The sequence below is a fragment of the Macaca fascicularis genome, chromosome 15 (assembly GCF_037993035.2).
Source record: "Macaca fascicularis isolate 582-1 chromosome 15, T2T-MFA8v1.1".
NCBI classification, from domain to species: Eukaryota; Metazoa; Chordata; class Mammalia; order Primates; family Cercopithecidae; genus Macaca; species Macaca fascicularis.
This window is the reverse complement of record NC_088389.1, coordinates 3,137,784-3,151,617: the sequence shown is the minus strand read 5'-3', so window position 1 is coordinate 3,151,617 and position 13,834 is coordinate 3,137,784. Positions and strand designations below refer to the sequence as shown.

The 13,834-nt window shown below is 53.7% G+C and overlaps 1 protein-coding gene across 1 annotated transcript in view; it reads right to left on the bottom strand.

The window, feature by feature from the left end:
- QSOX2 (quiescin sulfhydryl oxidase 2) overlaps window positions 1–13,834 on the bottom strand; it is a 40,710-nt gene that overhangs the window by 14,381 nt on the left and 12,495 nt on the right. Inside the window, exons 2-6 of the mRNA XM_005580445.4 lie at window positions 6,735–6,835; window positions 4,894–4,942; window positions 4,045–4,150; window positions 3,801–3,891; window positions 1,845–1,990 (exon numbers count right to left, since the gene is read on the bottom strand). Coding sequence (XP_005580502.3) covers window positions 1,845–1,990; window positions 3,801–3,891; window positions 4,045–4,150; window positions 4,894–4,942; window positions 6,735–6,835 — 493 coding nt within the window. The remainder of the gene's footprint in view (window positions 1–1,844; window positions 1,991–3,800; window positions 3,892–4,044; window positions 4,151–4,893; window positions 4,943–6,734; window positions 6,836–13,834) is intronic.

Below are 13,834 nucleotides of genomic sequence, written 5' to 3'. Positions count from 1 at the left end.
GCTAATGTTTTATTTTTCATAGTCTGGAGTCTCATTATCAACCTGGGCTGGTCTCAGACTCCTGGGCTCAAGTAATCCTCTCACCTCAGCCTCCCAAAGTGCTGGGATGACAGGGGTAAGCCACCACGCCTGGTCTCCTTTTCAAAAGGACAGAAAAATACCTAAGAAGCTGCGGTCTTCGGGGCTTCTGTAGGGCGCCCTCCATGCCCCAGTCGATCTTTGAAGAGGCTAAACTGGAAGCCCCAAGAGACAGGAAACATGTCCTATCTTCACTGATGTGTCCCTGCACCTAGGAGCCTGGTGTGGTGAGCCACCAAGAGCCACAGAGTCAACCGTGGCTAAACCCGCACATGCCGGAGGCGCTGCGGCTTCAGGCCAGGGAAAGGGGCCACCCAGTGTGGGGCAAGGCCGGCCTCATGCTGTCCTTCTCCCCAAGGTGAGGAGGCCGGGTTCCCTCCAGCCTCAGGATGTTACTTAACTTTCTCAATCTTTTTTTTTTTCTTTTTCTTTTTTTTTTTTTTGAGGCAGGGTCTGGTTCTGTTGCCCAGGCTGGAGTGCAGTGGTATGATCTTAGCTCACTGCAGCCTTGACCTCTGAGGCTCAAGCAATCCTCCCACCTCAGCCTCCTGAGTAGCTGGGACTACAGGCACACACCACCAGGCCCGGCTAGTTTTTTATTTTTAGTATAGGCGGGGTCTCACTATGTTGCCTGGGCTGGTCTCGAACTCCTAGACTCAAATGATGCACCTGTGCCCAGCCTCATTTTTCTCACTGTTTTTTTTTTTTTTTTTTTTTTTTTTTTTTTGAGACGGAGACTCGCTGTGTCGCCCAGGGTGGAGTGCAGTGGCCGGATCTCAGCTCACTGCAAGCTCTGCCTCCCGGGTTTTTACGCCATTCTCCTGCCTCAGCCTCCCGAGTAGCCGGGACTACAGGCGCCCACCACCTCGCCCGGCTAGTTTTTTGTATTTTTTAGTAGAGACGGGGTTTCACCATGTTAGCCAGGATGGTCTCGAACTCCTGACCTCGTGATCCGCCCGTCTCGGCCTCCCAAAGTGCTGGGATTACAGGCTTGAGCCACCGCGCCCGGCTCTCACTGTTTTTCTAACCTTATTCAAGTTGTTTACTTTTTTGTTGGGCTTATCTGAAGGGCACACGGGCACTCCGCGCAGAGGCAAAGAGCTTATCTGAGGGGCACACGGGCACTCCGTGCAGAGGCGAAGGGCTTATCTGAGGGGCACACGGGCACTCCGTGCAGAGGCGAAGGGCTTATCTGAGGGGCACACGGGCACTCCGTGCAGAGGCGAAGGGCTTATCTGAGGGGCACACGGGCACTCCGCGCAGAGGCAAATGGCTTGCCAAGGTTCTGCGGTTCTCAGAGAAGAGAGCAGAACGTGAGGGGCAGGGCCTGGTGCCCACCCCTACTTCTCATTCTGCAGAGGCAGGCACACGGGCTTGCCTGCCAGCCCCAGATACAGATCGAACTGCAGCCCAGAGTCTACCCAGAGCCATGTTTGAGGAGCATCTGCTGCTCCCGAAGCACTGGCCCAGCAGCCCTTGTGCATGTGCGGGTTTAGCCACGGTTTCCTCTGCGGCTCTTGGTGAGTCACCACGCCAGGCCCCTCCCAGGTGCAGGGACACAGCAGTGAGAAAACAGAAATCCACAAAAACACAGCACAGATCAGCAATACCCAAGGGCTGAGAGCCAGGGCCCAAATCTGCCCAGGGAAGTTGGGCAGAGGGGCCAGGGCTCCCCGGATCTCACACCAGACTTGCGTGGTCTACTCGGAGCCTCTGTTCAGTAACTCCGCACATCACCGGGTTCCCAGATCCCACAGGGCACTCACACGTTAATCAATCCATGCGACCCATTTGGGTAGATCAGGTAACACGCAGGAACTGAGGAAACACCGAGCTTCTCCAGAAATGCTTTGTCCCCATCCAGCGCCCGGACCACCACGATGCCTTCATATGGGATCAGGTCTAAGATCACCTGGGGGGTGAGAACACAGTGACACTTCCACAGGGGCGGGCAGCTTCTCAGAAAACACGACGTGCAGATACATGGCCTTGCAGGGAACCTTTCCCAGAAGGGCACGGAGTGTGCCCCCTGCAGGCAAGACCCTCACTCACATCCTCACGCACATCTGAATTCCTATCGCACTTTAAGGCAACCGATGGCACACACGCCATGCGCAGAAACCAGTGTTATTTGGCAATTTTACAGACCAATCAAAGAACACCCTTATCCATGAATTTGCACTTGACTTTCTAAAACCAGGGCACCTCTAACAACACTGACACTGGTCAAGTGAGTCCTTGTACACAGCAGCCACGCCCCATGGCCTCACGCTCCTGTCCCCCGTGTGGAAGCTTCGTGGCCGGGGCAGCAGGCCTCGAGCTGCCACTCCTCCCCAGCCACCCTGCTCCTGTCTGGTTGTGCTCAGGCTGAAGGGGCAGCAACAGGGTCTCGGTGGCAGAGAGAGCACAGGACTGGCATCTCAGCATTTCGGAAGAAACGCCGTGTGCGCCAACACCACATCGGGCGTACGTCTTTCCTTCTCTTAGAGAGCAACAAAACCAGCTGCTCCTCAAACCAAGGGCCCTAGCTAAAGCGGTGAACTGGGCGCCCCGAGTGGCCGTGCCTCTCCTGAGCTGGGTGTGTCTTCGAAGAGCTGATCACTACTCTTGGGCCGCACTGGTGCCTGGGCCGTGCCGTGACTCTGTGCTGAAGAGCACTCCTCCTGCACGGGTGGAGCCTGGCTGCCCCGAACGCAGCAGCACGCCAGGGAGGTAGGGGAGCGTGCAACACGGGCCCACACCCACCTCTGCTCGGGGGAACCCCTGCCTCTGGTGTGCGTGTGTGGAGGCCCTGCCTGAGACAGCAAAGGCATGAGGGGCCTTGGGACAAGGGCGAGGGGTCTGGGAGAGCCACACACCGCTAGCGGTTCCTCAGCCCTCCACGGAGAACCCTGCCAACCACGGGAAGGCATCCTGGCATCACCACCAAACCTGGAGGGGGTGGGGCTGGGGTGCCAGGAGGGCAGCCAGGGCACGAAGCGAGATGGTCGCAGCGCGGGTGTCTGCAGCTTCCTTCCCAAGTGTGTCTCCAAAAGCCCTCGCAGGGGCAACGCTGTTTCCTCCACTCAACGCTAGGCCCCCCCAGTGGACAGAAAAACAGTTGCCTATCAGGTTGCAAGGAGGAGGAGGAGAAGCTCAGGGTGAGCGCTGGGCGAACGTGTGCGCGGTGAGGCCTTTCGTCTCCGGAAAGACTTGGCAATAATGACTCAACCTGGGCTGCCCCTGCACCTGGTCCCTGGACCTTATTTAGACCTGGCCAAAAGCGAGGCTTCAGAACTGTACGTGTGAAATCAAAGTATGACGATGAAAGAAATGACGTTTTACGGAATCTTGGATTTGGCAAAAATGTCAAGCGTTCAGAATATAGCAATGAAAAAATCTCAGCAATACTGCATGCGAAATACAGAATGACCTCAAGGTGAGCTGAGCCTGTCGTAAAAATGAGCTCTTCTGCAAAGCCCTCTGTTAGTTTCAAACCTGGGGTTAGGCCACCTTCCGAACCCCTCCCACCGCCAAGCTCGTTCCTCCTAACAGTCTTCTCCAGACACCAGTGACTTTGCTGAGTAACGTTAACTACGCTTCCGATAATGAACAAGACCTAAAGCCACAGACAGGACACAAGACGCCGACGCAGTGACCGGCATCCACGAATCTCATCAAAGATGCACCGCCAACCCCAATCACACCACGTGTGACATCTGGAGCCCACGCAGAGGCCGTACCTCCCGTCCAAGGTAGGAGCTGTTGCTTTCAAAGACAATAGCCACGTAATGGCTGCCATGGTTGTCAAGGAGGGAAAGAACATCACTGGGCCTTTCAAGAGAAAAAAAAGAGGCTTTTAGTGCTGTCAACAGCAGCGAGTTGCCCACCACATTCCAGTGGCCACATCACTTAAGAGAAACCTATTACACTTCTCGCACAGCTCAACGTGAGTCTAACAGCCACCTTCTTCCTGGAGCTACTCACTGAATGGGGTCCAGGGGCGGGCAGGCAGGCGGCCGGCTTCCTTCCGTGTGGTTCTGCAGGAAGTCAATCATGGTCTGTCTGACTGTTCGCAGCTCTCGGTCGGGTCCTGCCGGAAGCACACCAGGGTCAGAGGTGTGTGCAGCTGTCCTCGAGGGGCAGGTGCACACCCAGGGACAGCAGCCCCGTCCCAGCCCGGGGTCCAAAGACAGCAGGGTGCAGGTGGCCGCAATGTGTGCAATCCCAGCGGGTGTGCCCAATGCCACCTACAGGCGTGGTACAGACAGCACGGGATTCACACAACTGGAGACCACACGGCAATGAGACACGCATGGGTGGGCCACACGGACAGGCAACAGAGGCAGACGGCAAGACACGGCGCGGTGAGGAGCAGGCCAGGCAGCTCCACTGGGTCACTTGCAGGCAGAGTCCCCCCAGGGCGTGGCAAGGAGCAGGCCAGGCAATTCCACCAGGCCACTTACAGGCAGAGCCCCCCCAGGTGCGGCCTGAGGGGTCTGATCACACTGGGTGATGCTCGCCTGGGTGAGGTGGTTTGCAAAAATTCATCGGGTGTGTACATGTGATCTGTACATCTCCAGATATTTTTATAATAACAAATTTACTCTGAAAAAGTTTTTACTACCATATTTGCCAAGCAAGGCAAATCACAAAATGAAAATTTCTCTTTGAAGCTATTAACGTCTGAACTCTTGAGGGAAAGCAGGCAGGAAAGGTCAGCAGAGGCAAAGGTGCTGGCCCAGGCTGGGAGCTCCCCAGGCTCTGGGACCACGTGTCTTTAGCAGGTTTAGGAGGGGAATCGCAGGGACTAAAATACAAGGCTTATGTCCTTACCTTTAAAATTTTCTCCAGTTGTAAACTCCTTGGTAAATGCTTTAAAATACTAAGAGGAAACACACAGACAAGTAAGAGGCAGCCTTGCGTGGGCATCTGCATATGTGTTTAAGCAACAAAACGACTGGCACCTTAGAGAAGGAGCTTTACTCAATTTCCTTTGGAAAGTTTTCATAAATTGACAAACCACACGCTTCTCCGTGTCTCTGTGCATATTAGTGTTTCCTGTCAGATTTACGAGGGGGCTAAGGTTAGCTCCAATCAGCAGTCCCGTCATTGACATCTTCTGACCCAACAGGGCTAGAAGCAAAAGACAGTTCCACTGGGCTGGAATCACTAAAGACACAGCTCTCCGGGACTTGGTAGTGAGCGTGTGTCCTAATGGTGAGCTGTAACGTTAGCTGTAACCACACAGAGATCTGCAGGAGGAGGAGACACTATGCAGTACCTCTCAGTGGATGACGGGGTTCTTAGGTTAAAATTAAAAACTTTCTTCATCAAAGGGCACATCAAAGACAGCGACGAGACAAGGTTACAGGATGGCGGAGATCAGGTCGGTAAGAAAAGCACCGGCCAGCCAAGAGGGAAATGTGCAGACGACAGGCAGACACTTCACCCGTGACACCCACGGCCCATGAAGCCTGATGTGCTGGTACCGCAGCCGCCAGGGAAATGCAAATGAAGCTGCCGGTGCTTCTGACTGCACCGCTCCCTGGGCGAGCACGAAACTGCCTGACGCTGCTGGCCCTGCAGGTCTGTTGTGCACAGACCTGGTTCGCGGCCCAGTGGCTTCTCTCCCAGCCTCGGCTCTTCCCGTGCCCGGGAATGAATACAGCAGTGCTATTTAAAGCCACCAAAGCCTCGAAGAGGCCACATGCCTGGCAACGGGGGGTTCTGGTTCTCAGAGTGACATCACTGGACAATCCCATCCAATGAGCATCGTAGTGGATCTGAGCAACGTCCCATTAAGTAATGGAAAGAAGGCCCAAAAGTTTACACACAGCACAGCGTGACCTGTGTCTGAAGCTAAAACAAAACAGGAAGCCATCCTGACGTAATCACACGCAGGGGCAGGCAAGCAAGCGTGCGACACAGGCCCCGAGAGGCCCTGGGGCGGGGCTGGCACCGGTGCTGCCCAGCGTGGCACCTGTTGGGGCAGGACCACAGGTGCTGCCAGCACAGTGAAAACAACAGCCCCCAAAACACAAGGGAAGCCACCATGACGTGACACCACACCACACAGCAAGGCACCAGGGCTGACAAGGACGGGGGCGCAGAGTTTCCTGGGAAGTGGGCCCAAGGCGCCTACATTTCTGGAGATGTCCATGTCAAGGCGTGCAGGAGGCAGCGGCACCGGCGTGTACACACATGCTATGCACGGGCCTGCAACAGGTCACAGGTACCTCTGCCCCCTAGTGGGAGCAACGGGCACAGCCTTGTCTTCTGTGGGGCTGACCCTGGCTCAGGAAGGCAGAGGCCCTGTGGGTGTGTGTGTGAGTGCACGTGTGTGTCTTCCACCGAGGGGAGCCCCGTGGTACACGGACCACATGCGTGGCTTCAGGCTGGGGTGCCGGCCCTTGTGCTCCTGGTGTCCTTGCGCCCTCTGGCCACGCAGGCTGCAGGAGGTCTTTTCACGCATCCCCGCCATGTGACCGGGGCTGTGTGAGCATGGACAGTCCCACAGACACTTCTGCAGCACAACAGGGTGGAACAAGAGCTGCCCCTAGCAAACATCAGTTCCTACAATTCCTACAAAGTTTCAAGGAGAGAGCCAGAGAGGCCAAAACACAGGCACTACGATGTGGCGAATTTCAACATACAAGAAACCCCGTGATACTCACCCGGAAGGTGGGGTAGAAGTGGATGTCATAGTCATGGCACACGGCCTGGTTCTTCTCTTCCATGCAGTCCAGAGCCGCCACGCGGATGGCGCTGGCCCAGTCTGAAAAGCAGGAGCATGACCTTCAGTGTGGTGAGCACTGAACTCTCGGGAAGCCCAGGACCCAGCGGTCCCCACTCCAGGCTGCAGACACCTAAGAGACCAGCCCACCTACCCCTTCTACGTCATCAGTTAGGCCCTCACCACACAGAGCGTCTATGTGGAGCTAGGAAAGAGAACCTCCACCAACAGCATGATGCCTCTCCTACCACAGATGGTCACAGAACAAGCAGATTTGTGCTGAACTTGCACATCACGGAGCAGGGACGAGGCTGTGGTCCCCTAATTAAATGACACCCTGATGGATGAAAAGCGCTGGTTACAGAAGCGGCTGTCAGCGGCCGGCACTTCATCAGGACAGCAAGCAAGTATGTGTAGATTAATCAGACGTGGTCCAGGCTGTTTGGTAAAAACTTTCCCATGTTCTCACTCCAGCGAGCAGGTACTGGCAGCACCTGAGCAGGGTCTTTCAGGGCAAGGACGTGCACACAGACACATGTGAAGTGGTTTCCAACCCCATCCCAGGCACTGCCCACAAACCCGGGAACACCTGTGCCATTTTGGGGAGGCTAAAAGGAGCCATATTTTTTTGTTCCTATCTCTAAAGTTTTTACTTTAATATTTTGTTCCTAACTCTAAAGTTTTTACTATGGAAAATTTCTAACATGAAAGTAAAATAGAGATAAAAATGTAACAAATCCCACACATCCTACCTCTTAGATCAATAATTATCAGCTCAAGGTGAATCCTGTTTTGCCAAAGCCTCCACCCACTTCCAGAACTGTCCCAAAGCAAATCTCAGACAGCACGTCATTTCCACACGAAATCTACCAGGCTTTACCTCTGAAAGATGAGGACTCTCCACTGGACATGGCAGCTCATGCCTGGAATCCCAGCACTTTGGGAGGCCAAGGAGGTAAGGTTTAAGCTCAGGAGTTTGACACCCGCCTGGGCAACATGGTAAAACCCTGTCTCTTAAAAAAAAAACACACAAAAAATTAGCTGGGCATTGGTGGCACACACCTGTGGTCCCAGCTACTTGAGAGGCTGAGGTGGGAGGACCGTTTGAGCCCAGAAGGCAGAGGCTACAGTGAGCCAGCAACACAGGGAGGCTCTGTCTTAAAAAACAACAACAAAAAGTCCCTATATGTTCATTTGTTTAAAGTTTGTTTGAATCGAGACCCCAGCCAGGCTTGTTGGTTGCTCTTGTGGGTCCTGGCACTTTCCTTCTCTGGGTTTGACCGACAGCACCCTGGACTCCTGGCTTTTCTGAAACAGGGTACTCAGATCTCGACGCCTGTCTAATTTGTTTGGTGAGATTACTTTGTAGGCAGTGGGGCAGGCTTCCACGCAGAGGCCGGCGACACCTCTCTCCTTAGTGATCACGACCTAAATGCATTAATGCACTAGGGCTGCAGTGAAATGGTGACGTGTCATCTCTCACCGTTTGTTCATGATGAGCTGGGACAATTCTGTAAAGAGAGACCTGCCCTCACTGCAACCCAGAGGAACGACTCACACGAGGAAGGAGAGTGCCCGGCTCGTGCTTCAGTCACCAGTATCAAAGTCATGGTTTCTGAAGCTCACCACTGAGGTTTTCTTTTTAAAAGATGTGTGTTCTTTCTCTGGGATGTAAAAATTGCACTGCCAACAATTCACAAACATTTCCCAGCTCCTCACCCTGTAGGGGTCCTTCCAGGCCCTGAGACTTTGAGGGGACAGCCTAAAAGGGCACCAATGGGTCAAGGGATGGGCGCTGGCTATCATGGAGCGTGGAGGCCGTGGCAGAGTCAGCGGTGTGGCAGGGCACGCCGCACCGTGGGAGAGGCAGGTACACAGGCAAGACCCAGGCGCCCAGCCAACGGACCTGCCTGGAGGAACGGAGCGAGCCACGTGGGACGCTGCCGTGGCACAGCCTTGCGACCAGAAGCCCAGTGATTTCTGAATGGGAATGTATGTCTGCCTGTCACTGAGACACTGATAAGGCTCTTTGTAGACTTGTATTCTGATTCTGACCCCTTGTCTAAATCAATGATTCGACTATAAATCATGTCGAAAGAGTAAGATGTCTTCTCTGAGAACAAGCTATGATCTCAAACTTCAGAGGTTCTGTTAAAAGCAGGCCTGGAAGAGACGGAACGTATCACAGACACTACAAATATGAAGGCTTGTGTGTGTTAGTGGTTCAGATTGCTATTTTTTTGTTTTTTTTTGAGACGGAGTCTTGCTCTGTTGCCCAGGCTGGAGTGCAGTGGTTGGATCTCGGCTCACTGCAAGCTCCGCCTCCTGGGTTTATGCCATTCTCCTGCCTCAGCCTCCCGAGTAGCTGGGACTACAGGCGCCCGCCACCACGCCCGGCTCGTTTTTTGTATTTTTAGTAGAGACGGGGTTTCACCGTGTTAGCCAGGATGGTCTCGATCTCCTGACCTCGTGATCCACCCGTCTCGGCCTCCCAGAGTGCTGGGATTACAGGCTTGAGCCACCGCGCCCAGCCCAGATTGCTATTTTTCTACGTAATATACCACAGCTTTGTTTAAGATACTGGTCTTTTCTCTCTGTAATTTAAAAACAACAACAACAACAATAAAGAAACCTCTTTCAGAAACAATGATCAAATACTGTTCCTGCTTACGCTGGCTAAGTGAAACCAATTCACGTTTCGAGGCCACTTTCAGTGGATGAGGGAAAAGCCACGTGAGCTCCCTGCATCCCCGGCCACACCTTCCTCAAGCCTCAGACCACATGGAACTGCGGCAGAGGGTTCGCGCTCTCATCCAGTCAGCACAGCAGACGGCAGGGGACACGGAAACAGAAGGTGCTCCCAGCAGCCCCGCCGTAGGCTGCCCACCGGTGACCCCTCTACAGCCTCGGCTCCTTAGCCCGTGTGTCCTGGCGAAGTGTCTCATTTCTGTGGCCTTTTATCTGGCTCACAATTCCACATGGTTTCATTCTGTTTATTGGGAATTTCTACGACACATTTTTATTCCACACTTTTTTTTTTTTTTTTTTTTTTTAAAAAGCACTTTTGTGCCCAGATACTATGCAGCCATAAAAAAGGATGAGTTTGGCCGGGCGCGGTGGCTCAAGCCTGTAATCCCAGCACTTTGGGAGGCCGAGGCGGGTGGATCACGAGGTCAGGAGATCGAGACCATCCTGGCTAACATGGTGAAACCCCGTCTCTACTAAAAATACAAAAAAAAAAAACCTAGCCGGGCGTGGTGGCGGGCGCCTGTAGTCTCAGCTACTTGGGAGGCTGAGGCGGGAGAATGGTGTGAACCCGGGAGGCGGAGCTTGCAGTAAGCCGAGATCACGCCACTGCACTCCAGCCTGGGAGACACAGTGAGACTCCGTCTAAAAAAAAAAAAAAAAAAAAAAAAAAAAAGGATGAGTTTGTGTCCTTTGTAGGGACATGGATGCAGCTGGAAACCATCATTCTCAGCAAACTATCGCAAGAACAGAAAAACCAAACACTGCATGTTCTCACTCATAGGTGGGAACTGAACAATGAGATCACTTGGATACAGGAAGGGGAACATCACACACCAGGGCCTATTGTGGGGGGGTGGATACCATTAGGAGATATACCTAATGTAAATGACGAGTTAATGGGTGCAGCACACCAACATGGCACATGTATACATATGTAACAAACCTGCACGTTGTGCACATGCACCCTAGAACTTAAAGTCTAATAATAAAAAAAAATAAAAAAATAAAGCACCTTTGTGCCCAGAAATAACACGTAAGAAAACAAAAAGTTGCTCTGAGAGCCCAAACTGCACACGTGTCACGGCCGTGTGACACAATCAAGCTGGCCTAGAAACAGCAAAAACATAAGACGGGAAGAAGAAAACGTTCCAAGATGTTCGCCAGGATTTGGTTTTCATGGTGGGATCTGGCCCCATCTGTGGTTTCTCAGATTTGTCCTCAGTGCACGTTACTTACAAACACACACACAGCACGTCCTCGCTGCCCCAGGCACTTGCTGGCCACACCACACCCTTTCCTCCTCTGGCCACCTCCCCTGCAATTTTCCTAGTTTCTATCTTCCCATGGATCTTGGTACAAGGTGGCAACACAGTGCCCTGCACAGCGGCCATGGAACTCTCCCAGCACCTCGGGCGAAGGCTGCTTGGACAGTCTGGGCCCAGGCCAGGTGGTGCTACCTTTTTTTTTTTTTTTTGAGATGGAGTCTCGCTGTGTTGCCCAGTGGTGTGATCTCCGCTCACTGCAAGCTCCGCCTCCCGGGTTCATGCCATTCTCCTGCCTCAGCCTCCCGAGTAGCTGGGACTTACAGGCGCCCACCACCACGCCCGGCTAATTTTTGTATTTTTAGTAGAGACGGGGTTTCACCGTGTTAGCCAGGATGGTCTCGATCTCCTGACCTCGTGATCCACCTGCCTCAGCCTCCCAAAGTGCTGGGATTACAGGTGTGAGTCACCGCACCCGGCCAATGCTGCTCTTTTTAAATAACCCTCCCGGCCGGGTGCGGTGGCTCACGCCTGTAATCTCAGCACTTTGGGAGGCCGAGGCAGGTGGATCACGAGGTCAGGAGATTGAGACCATCCTGGCTAACACGGTGAAACCCCGTCTCTATTAAAAATACAAAAAACTAGCCGGGCGAGGTGGCGGGCGCCTGTAGTCCTAGCTACTCGGGAGGCTGAGGCAGGAGAATGGCGTGAACCCGAGAGGTGGAGCTTGCAGTGAGCCGAGATCATGCCACTGCACTCCAGCCAGGCATCAGAGCGAGACTCCATCTCAAAAACACCTAAAATTTAATAACCCTCCTGAATCTCATGCAGCGCTAGAGAGAATGTGAAGAGTTCAATGTGGCTGGTGGGAATGGCTGTCAGCCCTGCAGTAAACAACTCTGTAACACCTGGAATGCAGAATCCCAGGTGCCAAAGGGCTGAGCCCATGAGGAACAGAGGCACGATCAGATCCAGGCCTCACAACTGCTCCCTGATTCCTGTGCCCCCACTCCCATCCAGCTCATCCACCGCAGGGCACTGCCCAAAAACACACGAGCCTCAGCAGTCGGCCTCCGTGACGGCATCCTCATCACGTCGGGCCACAAACCCACCCTGTCACCGGCTCTTCACAGGCTCTGCCTCTCCAACGAGGCTTCAAATTCCCAAGACCAAATGTCTGCTGGTTGTTTCTACCTGTTACTCTTCCGTGATAAGCAAGTAAACATTCAACTCAAGATTTAAGTACGTAATTCTAACATTCTGAACCCAGCTGGAAGGCGCCTGGGAGAGAGTCCCAGTCTCCGCAGGATCCGCCGGACCCAGCACTGCTCCGTTCACTTGTCCTCTCCTCTCCCCCTCCAGCCATGCACAGGCCTGACCTCCACCCCACCACCCCTGGGCCTTCGCCCCGTCTCTTCCCTGGCGGAACTCCTTCCACTGATTTGTTCGTGGCTGTTTTCCCACCTTCGCCCCATCTCTTCCCTGGCAGAACTCCTTCCACTGATCTGTTCGTGGCTGTTTTCCCATTGATTTCACGATGTGAACACAGGTAATACCTATTCAGCGAGGCCTTCCCTGACTCCCTGCCCAGGCCTCATTTCATTGGCAGGAAAAGCCTCCTACCAGCCTTGTTTCCATGGGTGGTAAATTTACACAGCCCTTTAAAGTTGACAAAGCTTTCTGACCAAATTATCTACCACGGGAGTGGCCTGGTGACAAACACAGGATCCTACAGAGGGGGACTCTGACGCTTGCAGAGGCCGAGGAAGGCTCCAAAGTCCCTCAGGTCCACATAGCACGCGCCTCAAGCGTGGAGGGCAAACCTCCTAACAGGTGTGCCCAACTCCGACTAGTGTGTGACCAGAATACGCCCCCATCCTACTGTGGCGAATGAAGACTCCCCGTCACGCAGGTCAGACGCTGCAGCCCAAACCTGCACCTGCTACACCCTGAGACAAACACCTGCGGAGCAGAGAGATCATTCCACCAATTCCCTTCCAAAGGCTCCCACAGGACATGCTACCTCCTTCAAGATGCAGAAAATCAATGCTTTGTAAAAGCAAATTATCTTCATCTTCCCAACATATTTCACACCGTCTCTCCACTAGACCAGAGGGCTCTGCCCTTGGAAGGTAGGGATCCTCTCCAATCAGCCTGGCAGCCCATCCCCGCGCACAGGAGGTCCCTGGCCAGTGCTCAGGGGGTTGTGTGAAATGACGCAGTGGAAGGGCAGTGCCCCTCACAGCCCCACACTGATCACTCCTTACCCAGCCCGCTACCATGGCCTCTGTGCAGTTTCTTCAGCACTTAATGCTTTAGAAGCACTCGGACCCACCTTATCCCTCTTGAGCTTCCATCAAAGGCTATGGTGTGAATGTCACCGCCCCTACTTGGCAGATGAGGACACCGAGCTCCAAGACCCCAGAGGCCAAGAGAGGGACAGCGAGCCTCAGGGCTGGCGCTCTGCCTCCTCTGGCCCCTCCACCCTCTCCGCGGTCCGTCTGCCAGGCTCTCCCAGCGAGAAGGAACCTCCGTTCTGGAACTGTCCCACCCGCTGACCCTCAGACATAAAAAGGGAGGCAGAGGAAACTACAGAAGTCCTCACTTCGTGTCACTGACAGGCTCCTGGAAACAAAACCAGTTTTTTTCCCTCATCCACGCTGTAAGGAAATGATGTTGACAGAAACGTGGTTATCTGAGGACCTGCTGTCTTCTTCGCACTTCACGTGGCAGTCCGCAGAAACCACTGAGGCCGTGCAGTGAGGGCTTTCTGCACAGGGCGGGCAGCCTCCCTCACCTCCCGCCCCTCCTCTCCGTGACACATGCGAAGGGGTCACCTTGACCAACGTGGCTTCAAACGGCGTGCATTCACTTAAATACGCACATTTTTTTCAACAAATGTATTAGGAAACTTTTGGAGATATGCGACAATTTGAAAAAACTTGCGGATGAGCCACACGGCTTAGAAATATCCAAAAAATTAAGAAAAGGCATGTCATGAATGCAGAGACCATATGTAGATGCTATTTCA